At 41.8% G+C, this 9069-nt stretch overlaps 2 protein-coding genes across 2 annotated transcripts; one reads left to right on the plus strand and one right to left on the minus strand.

The window, feature by feature from the left end:
- The first annotated feature begins 1968 nt into the window (after window positions 1-1968).
- On the plus strand, window positions 1969-7388 carry taf5 (TAF5 RNA polymerase II, TATA box binding protein (TBP)-associated factor). Its single transcript, XM_050044357.1, has 11 exons — window positions 1969-2407; window positions 3365-3593; window positions 3694-4009; window positions 4119-4282; window positions 4592-4727; window positions 5518-5638; window positions 5734-5863; window positions 5965-6129; window positions 6234-6411; window positions 6630-6807; window positions 6920-7388. Exons 1-11 carry the CDS (start codon window positions 1999-2001, stop codon window positions 7132-7134), a joined length of 2241 nt encoding a protein of 746 aa, XP_049900314.1. The 5' UTR covers window positions 1969-1998; the 3' UTR covers window positions 7135-7388.
- A 145-nt stretch (window positions 7389-7533) lies between these two features.
- atp5md (ATP synthase membrane subunit k) lies at window positions 7534-8990 on the minus strand. The gene is made up of 4 exons (XM_050044384.1): window positions 8882-8990; window positions 7938-8041; window positions 7757-7850; window positions 7534-7661 (listed from the first exon to the last, which is right to left on the minus strand). Exons 2-3 carry the CDS (start codon window positions 8022-8024, stop codon window positions 7761-7763), a joined length of 177 nt encoding a protein of 58 aa, XP_049900341.1. The 5' UTR covers window positions 8025-8041; window positions 8882-8990; the 3' UTR covers window positions 7534-7661; window positions 7757-7760.
- Window positions 8991-9069: the final 79 nt, after the last annotated feature.

A 9069-nucleotide genomic window follows, 5' to 3' on the forward strand; every position in this document is an offset into this window, starting at 1 on the left:
GCACAGCAGGCTTTATGTAAATCACTACATTAAGGGAACACTTATAGATTTTGAATCAATAACCTTGAGCCTGACACACATGTTTCGGCCCTGGTCATCTGCATATCTACAAGGTAAGTGCAAGAAGAGCCATGACAACCATGTGCAGTCAAACTGCTGATCTAAGTGTTACACCACATTTTGTCATTCAGTGACACCACAAGGAGGCATGTACCCTCAGTCCTTAATTAGCAGCCTTACAATGAGCCTGCGCTGGTGACCACGCCCTGAGCTGCTGATGTTTGTCTCCTACACCCACCAACCTATCCCACCCCACCCCCATCGCTCCTCCACACGGGGCTACGCCACCGCAGTGTTATACAACGCCTTGCTACTTCTGCCGTGAACCCTTCTCCTTCTTTTGTCCCACCCCTCACCATGGACCTCAGTCTGCATGTTAAACCTGCTGCTGAGTTATCTCACTCACGATTCCCAGTGTGGATAAGCTGGGTAAGGAGAGAGCAGCTCCTACAAGTGCATCTGAGCTTGACGAGAAATAAGTTGGTAATAGGTTAAGATGTAGATTTTAAAGTGTGTTATCTAACATTATTGTACAAAATATCATGAGGTGCTACAATTAGGACAGATCTGGAGCAACGTCCTGTATAGAAGAGATCTGAAATGATTGAGAAATGCTGCCAGGGACTAAACATGGCTCATGCACTGTGTGAAAAAATAAAAAATAAAATGAAATGCTATTAAGTTCCAATCTTCTACTGACAGACACACAGAAATGAAAACAGATCGCCCGAAGGATGCACAGTCAGCGGTATATGAGTGTGTCTCTGACAGGGAGTTTAGTGTTCAGGGAGGAAAGAAGGTGTGTTACAGGCAGAAATCCAGCCTCAGCAAAATGCAAAGTGAGAATGGCTGATACTTGTATGTACTGTCTAGCTTTCATGTGTTCTCCCTCACTCCTACAAGTCATGTATAAAACATTTAAACAATCCCGCCTAGCAAGACACAAAGTTGAATCAATGTTTGTAAAGACCACAATATTTAGTAAACCTGTACGTTATGCATCACATTTTATGCTATTAAGTATTTTTTATAAGGCAATGCATTGTTTTAAAATCCTGTTAGACGTGGAGCAAAGAAGACTTTGTCTTAAAAGCATGACAGGGTGGAAGGTTATTTGTTTCTAAAATTAAAATATAGCATAAATTCACTGGTTTCAGCTTCTCAAATGTGACTATTTTCTGGTTTCCTTGCTCCTCTTTAATAGTAAACTGAATTTGGGGTTTTTAACTATTGGTGGGACAAAACAACACATATGATGACATCACCCTGGGCTCTGGGGACGTGTGATGGATATTTTCAGAGAAAATTATCAGTGAATTCATAGAGAATTAAAATAATCTTTTGTTGCAGCTCTGTTTTTCATCACATTTGACCAAGGTGGTCAACTGGTTGAGACTGGGCAGGGGTTGTGTGGGACCAAAGTGCCACCACCTGGTACAAAAGGATACATCTCTAATTATAAATGAGAGAATCCTCTTTTAAAAAGACACATATAGTTATGTATAAACATAAGGTTTTCACTTCTTAAATAAAAATGATAATTACCGCTCAAATTTATACAGTTTACATGAGCTTAAATGGGAAATTAAAATGTCAACAAGTGCAATAGTCATGCATGGTAAATATGCTAATATCTGAGAACTATTGCAGCAAAATTTAACCTTCTGATGAAAAAATTATGTTATAAATTTATATATAATCCAATTTACCAATAGACCAACAGACCAGTTTCAATAAGTTTAATGTGAACCATATTTACAGCTTATTAAAGTCTATAATTTACAGTCTGATTGAGATACAGATGCTGGTGAGAGGGAGGTGGGACTTCCGCTCTACACATGATGACGAAGCGTCAATAAGCACCAATCAGGTGACTCGATCTCACAAACTCAGTGTTTTCCGTTTTTAAACCTCGCACATGCGCACTTCATTTCTAAAATGGCGGCCGTACAGGGTGGTATGGTCGACGCGGCTGAAGAAAAAGACATAAAAACAGAACCAGCAAACGACGGCTGTGGAAATAATAATGCAAACGAGGGAAGGTTGCTCTCTACGTCCCCGGGCTCCAGTGCTCCGGCTGGGGGTAACAAATCCCCGGAGGAGCAGCAGACGCTGCTGGCTGTCCTGCAATTCCTCAAAAAGAACAAACTGACCGAGTCCGTCGAAATTCTGCGTCGTGAAGCCGGATTACCGGAGGACTCTCTGGACCTGAAGGGGGGTGACTCCTCCGGGGCAGGCTCCGGGGCTGCTGCGGGCAGCGTGGACGTGGAAAGTGGCGGGGATACGAGCTCTCTTCTGAGCCGGGTGACCAGCTCATCCTCCGCTGTAGCCCAGGCGCCAACTAAAGGTCTGATACAGAACTTAGCTGCTGTTTTTACTCTGTGAAACACTGTTTCATCATTAATACAAATTGTTTTCTGTTAATATGACATCACCTAAGTGTTTCCCAACATGGATAACTAATACGTTTATTACCATAGTCTTTATAACTAGGAAAAACACAAATTACAATATGGTGATAAAAGTTAGTAAAAACTTTAACAAAGAGAGTATGTGTTACACGGATGTGTGGGTTTTTATGTTTTTGTTTATTGAGTGCAGTTACTGATGTGCTCACAAATTTACCCTGACTTGAGAGATGTTTTTATTTATTTATTTTTATTATTTTTTATGAGAAGCAGAGGTATCAAAATTAATTGAAAATGGAGGTGATAAAAATGCATCTAAAAAACAGAGGGGTAAAAATGGATGTGAAATATAGAATAGTTACCATTTTACATTCATTATTCACAACACAAAATTGCCATTTATAATTTAAGGAAAGTGGCCTCAAGGGTGGGATTAACAAACAACAACAAAAAATTTAATTTATTACCCTATTTTTTAAACATGCATTTTCTTAACCTCCATTTGTTTCTTTTTTTTTGTTACTTCCTCATATTAAATTAAGCTAAGCAATATTTTCCCATTCAGATGATTAAGCTTAAGTGTAATCGCAAGTGAAGGTTCAAAACCAACTGACATGCGTGTCATAATTATGTCAAGAAAATCTGACACAATACCCCACGTCATAGCTTTTTCACACAGTTAACATTTTAAGTTTTCTTAGTAGTTACGGAGCTGGCTCAGTTGTCATCATGTCGTCTCCCATGTTTAAAAATCGTCTTATAAAACCATGGTACTTTTATTTTTCACCTAAATGACAGTTCATTTCAAGTCTAATATGATACTGTTTTTAAAAGCTGTAATGTAGTTGGCCAGTACCAACAGCATGCACATCTCACTCTGACTTCTTCTTCATCAGCTGTTGGGGAGGATCAGCCAGATGTCAACGTGGTGCTGTCAGCTTACAGCCAGCAGGGAGACCCGGCGCTGTACCAGGTTTACTACAGCGGCCTGAAGAAGTTCATAGAGTCGGTCTTGGACTGTCACCGAGCGGAGCTGTCCCAGGTCTTCTACCCACTGTTTGTACACATGTATCTGGAACTGGTGTACAACAATCACGAAAGTGAGGCCAAGGCGTTCTTTGAAAAGTGAGTTCCCTTCACATATTGTTTGTCCCTCCAACTGAAAACTGATAACCCTATTTTGTTTTTAGTAGCATTAAACGTCTTTCATTTCTCTCCATCTCAGGTTCAGCGGCGATCAAGAGTGTTACTACGAAGACGACTTGCGCGTTCTGTCCAGCCTGTCCAAGAGGGAGCACATGAGAGGCAACGAGACCCTGCTGGACTTCCGTACCAGCAAGTTCGTCTTGCGTATCTCCCGTGACTCCTACCAGCTGCTGAAGAGGCACCTGCAGGAGCGTCAGAACAACCAGATCTGGAATATCATCCAAGAGCACCTCTACATTGACATCTTCGATGGCATGCCGCGCAGCAAGAGCCAGATCGACGCCATGTCTGGCAGTTTGGCGGGAGAGGCCAAGCGAGAGGCCAATAAGGCTAAGGTTGGATTTACACACCAGCACACGTATATGATGACGTCTTTGTTTTCTTTGTCTTCCCAAGCAGTTGTTGAATTCACAACATGTTCTTGTTTCATTATCATTCACTCAGGTTTATTATGGACTGCTGAAGGAACCAGAAATTGAGCTGCCTCTTGATGATGAGGATGAGGAGGCCGAGAATGAGGAGGGTAAACCCAAGAAGAAGAAACCTAAAAAGGACAGCATGGGCTCCAAGAGCAAGAAGCAGGATCCTAATGCACCTTCACAGACAAGGTAGAGATTTTTAATACACCAGTATATAGCTCTTAACAGCCACAACATGTTAGCTGCAGCGATTAGGGGACAATTTATCTAAAAATTAATGCATGAATTCAGAAGTTTAATTCTGAGGGAGCTGGATATGACTTATCCACACACAGTACAAGACAGTTTATAGTGCCTAAGCCTCGATATATTCCAGTGTTTAAAAGAGACACATTGTCATATTTGCATTCATTTACTTTCAACCTCTTTTTTAAAGTCCTGACACTGTATGTGGACCCAGCAGTCAGTGACAGTTGGCGTGTGTTTCTTGTTGTTCAGGATACCTCTTCCAGAACTAAAAGATTCAGACAAGCTGGACAAGATCATGTACATGAAGGAGGCCACCAAGAGGATCCGCCTGGGACCCGATAACCTGCCCTCCATCTGCTTCTACACATTTCTGAATGCTTACCAGGTAATTACTCACAACCACAGCAATCACTGTGTAGCTGAGATGTTAACACATTTAAAGAGAGAGTTTAGATCTTTTGAAGTGGGGTTGTATGACGTACTTATCCATTGTCAGTGTATTACCTGCAGTAAATGGGAGTCCGCATGCCCCCACTTAGTGGCAGAACTGAAGCTGTTCTCTATGCTCTCTTCAAAGCTACCAGACTTCTCTGACAAAATCACTGATTTTACCTACCAGAACATATGAGTAGTTTATGTTGTGTGACTTTGGTGAATCAGAACTAATCCTTTAATACATTAAAGTCCCACAATAACACAAACAAACTTAACCAATGGAGGCAGCGGTAGACCAGCAGCTCCAGTGTTCAGCCAGGCAAAATTACTGCTTTTGTCAAAGGAGTCTGGTGGCTTTTAAGAAGGCATGGATAACAGCTTCAGATTCCTATCAGAGAGGGCTGTCTGACCGCAAGGTAAAGAGGATAAAATATCAAAGGTATAGTATACACTTAGACTGATGCTGATTTTTTTAATTATGGCTAAAATACATTTTACTACCACCCATGTTCACAGCAGTACCTTTCTAAGCTTCTGTGTTGGTACCCCTGTCTGCTTCTCCAAACGGGACATGCTGACTGCCATCTACTGTAGGTTATACACTGACTTTAGATAAGCACCTCATACAACCCCACTTCAAAAAATCTAAACTGTCCCTTTAATGAAGTGGTAGAGTGTGGTCAGTTAACGGTAAACTACAGGAGAATCATTTCTAATTATTCTCACCTTTCACCCTGCAGGGTCTGACTGCAGTTGACTTCACAGATGACTCCAGCCTGATCGCAGGAGGCTTCGCTGACTCCACAGTGCGGGTGTGGAGTGTCACACCGAAAAAGCTCCGCAAGGTCAAGTCTGCAGCAGGTACAGTGCATGAGTCTGACTGCCCTGAACTCGATTAATGTTTTCCTGACATTCTGTAACACTAGTAACTTTTTTCCCCTCTTCCCTCCCTCAAGACCTGAATCTGATTGACAAAGAGTCAGACGATGTGCTGGAGAGGATCATGGATGAGAAGACGGCCAGCGAGTCAAAGATCCTCCATGGACACAGTGGACCGGTTTATGGCATCAGCTTCAGCCCAGACAGGTATGAATCAATTCATTGTTGATTTTAAGGCCTACTTTATTACTGTCAGTCAGTGCACTCATGTTAACAGTTTAAACATACCTCTTTGCTCTCCCTTTCAGAAACTACCTGTTGTCGAGTTCTGAAGATGGTACAGTCCGGCTATGGAGTCTCCAAACATTTACTTGTCTGGTGGGCTACAAAGGTCACAACTACCCAGTGTGGGACACCCACTTTTCCCCCCATGGGTACTATTTTGTCTCTGGGGGACATGACAGAGTTGCTCGGTAAGAAACTGTCTTTCAGAATTTTTCTGTGACACAGAGGAATACACAGCACAGCCCTGTCTACAGATGTCTGTCACTGTTCTCTGTTATGCTTCCTCCAACAGTCTGTGGGCAACAGATCACTACCAGCCTCTGAGGATTTTTTCTGGTCACCTAGCTGATGTCACCTGCACCCGCTTCCACCCCAACTCCAATTATGTGGCCACAGGGTCTTCTGATCGCACCATAAGACTTTGGGACGTCCTGAACGGAAACTGTGTCCGGATCTTCACTGGTCACAAGGTCAGACGAGTTACTAGAGCAGTGCCCCCCTGATCTGTCAGCAGTAGGGACTGATAATGCCTAATGTGTTGTCTAAAGTAATGGAAATAAGCATTTACAAACTCAAACTTCAAACAAAATAGCTATAACCATAGCTCCACTTAACTGTGCATGTTAACATAATGACTGACTGCTGCAGAAACCACAACTGAGCAGGTCTTTTAACTCTTATCTTTCAGGGTCCTATACATGCGCTGGCTTTCTCTCCCAATGGGAAGTTCTTAGCTTCAGGAGCCACTGATGGCAGAGTTCTTCTGTGGGACATCGGGCATGGGCTGATGATCGGAGAGCTGAAAGGCCACACAGATACCATCTACTCACTCCGGTTCAGCAGAGACGGAGAGATCCTTGCATCTGGTGGGTGACCTACAACATCTCTTAAAGGAATAATTCACCCTATGTCATGAAGGTTTGAGTGGAGTTTCTGCAGTTTCACTTTCAATAACAATGATTTCTTTTGTTTTCCTAGGCTCCATGGACAACACAGTTCGTCTGTGGGATGCTACTAAAGCATTTGATGATTTAGAGACTGATGATTTCACAGCAGCTACAGGACACATCCATCTACAAGATAACTCCCAGGAGCTTATTTTGGGCACCTACTTGTCTAAATCCACACCTGTCATACACCTTCACTTCACCCGCAGGAACCTGCTGCTGGCTGCTGGGGCCTATAATCCATGAGACTATACTGAATGATTAGAAAATAATTTACAGAAGCTTGAAATGAAGCGTCTGATCCCCAAGCTCCAAAAGTAACCGAAGAGGTTTGCAGTGCAGTTGGAAGAACACAACTATATTACCAACAAATCACCTCTGGTGGGACTCTAGCTGTGAATGAAGATAAATATTTAGTTAGTTGACTTCTGTTCTGGTTCTCAGTCGCACAGATTTGGGTCACAAATTAAGCTGATCTATTGCTGATATCCCCTCACGATGAAAAGTGCCATTGTTGATTGAGGACCTGTTTTTGTTTTTTTTGTTTTTAATTACTGCCATGAGTACAGCTTTGCTCAACATGTGGCTGACATTTCTGTGTCATACTATTTTATATTGCCATACACTGTAAATAAAACAAACATGTTTTCTATGTTTTGGACATAAATGTTCTTTATTGTTAACATAGGGAAACCAAACAGTCATATTTTTACAAGCATGTCCAGCAGCTTTCTCCTCTCCCAGCTGTTAGAAATGATGGTCAAAATGAGCGCCTGTAAGGAGACAATAAGGAGTTTGGGTTAAATGAATGGAGCAATACTTTCCTAAAGTATACCGGTTAAAAGGATGGAGACTCTACTGCACTCACGTGATCACTTTTCTGTGACAGCGGGCTGCTTCTTGGGCTTGAATTTGAAGTAAATGCCAATAGCTAGTAGGGTCGCATATGTGGCCAATACACACTAAAGAGAAAAAGATGCATGTCAGTTTTAGCCTGCTTGACAGTATTAAAATGCAGTTCATTTCTAGTTATGCTGCAAACAAATTACATTTCTCCTTCCAAGGATTGTGTATGAATTGAAGTGTTTGGCAATCCCAGTGAACTGGTACTGGCTTCCGGCGTCGTGTCCTCCCATGATGGATTTTAATGGTCCTGTAACAAGGAGAATAACAGGTGACTAATTAAATGATAATTACTAGAATGATGAAATATATATTCAAGTTCATCCTTGACCTTGGGGACAAAAAGTGTGGCGTTGAAATGATTGGTCGATTGGTTTAGGCCCTGTGCCACTGATATTTTACAGATCACGTGATTAATGGAGAAAACAATAATAAGCAGATTTCAATAATGACAAAAATCCTTAGTGTGAACACTTAGAGGACCTTGGAGTTTGTGTTAGTCATAAAACCTAATCATTGCACGGTGTTGACAACTCTTGCAGTAACCAGAAACTCAAGTGCATTGGTAAAATCTCTTCATGAAAGCTCTTCAGAATTTTCATATTTTAATGTTGGCCCTCAACACACAAAAAAACAACTTCCCTGCAATTACAAACTAACGTCAAGTTACTGGTGTTATTACATAAGAGTGCAACTTCAATGGAGGTTGGTTTGACATGCTGAAGTTACTTCAATTAAATCTAATGTCAACACGCCGAGAACATGCTTTTTACTTTTGCAACCTTTTACTTATCAGATTAACACACTAAAATTTAAAAACAGTGTGGCTGACAAGTGCACTCACAGCGGGCATTTCATTCAGACTGGCTTTCATCGGTCAGACTGCACAGCTAGCTAGCACACTCTGTACTAGGTTGACGTTAGCTTCCTCCGTTAGCCTGCCACCTAGCTAGTTTAATATTCAGCCCGCTAACTACAGTTAAATACCACATTGTCACACGGGCATTTTAAAAATAAAATGAGGCTTACTCGACATTTGTAAAAACCAAAATGAATAAGCGTATTTGTTTCTAAATGTGTTTCGACTTACCTTTTACTACTCGACCCCTGTGCTAGCAGAATGAGACGGGTGCCCTTCAGCAGAGGCCGCAAAGCTATATTCGCCAGGAAGTCCCGCCTACTCTCAGTAACCCAGAAGTGTGTTACCATTGGTCCAAATTTATGTCACTCGAAGTAAGCGTCTAAAACGACTACTCATTGGCTTAAGATAATGTCAAT

Source organism: Epinephelus moara, chromosome 5 (assembly GCF_006386435.1).
Source record: "Epinephelus moara isolate mb chromosome 5, YSFRI_EMoa_1.0, whole genome shotgun sequence".
NCBI classification, from domain to species: Eukaryota; Metazoa; Chordata; class Actinopteri; order Perciformes; family Serranidae; genus Epinephelus; species Epinephelus moara.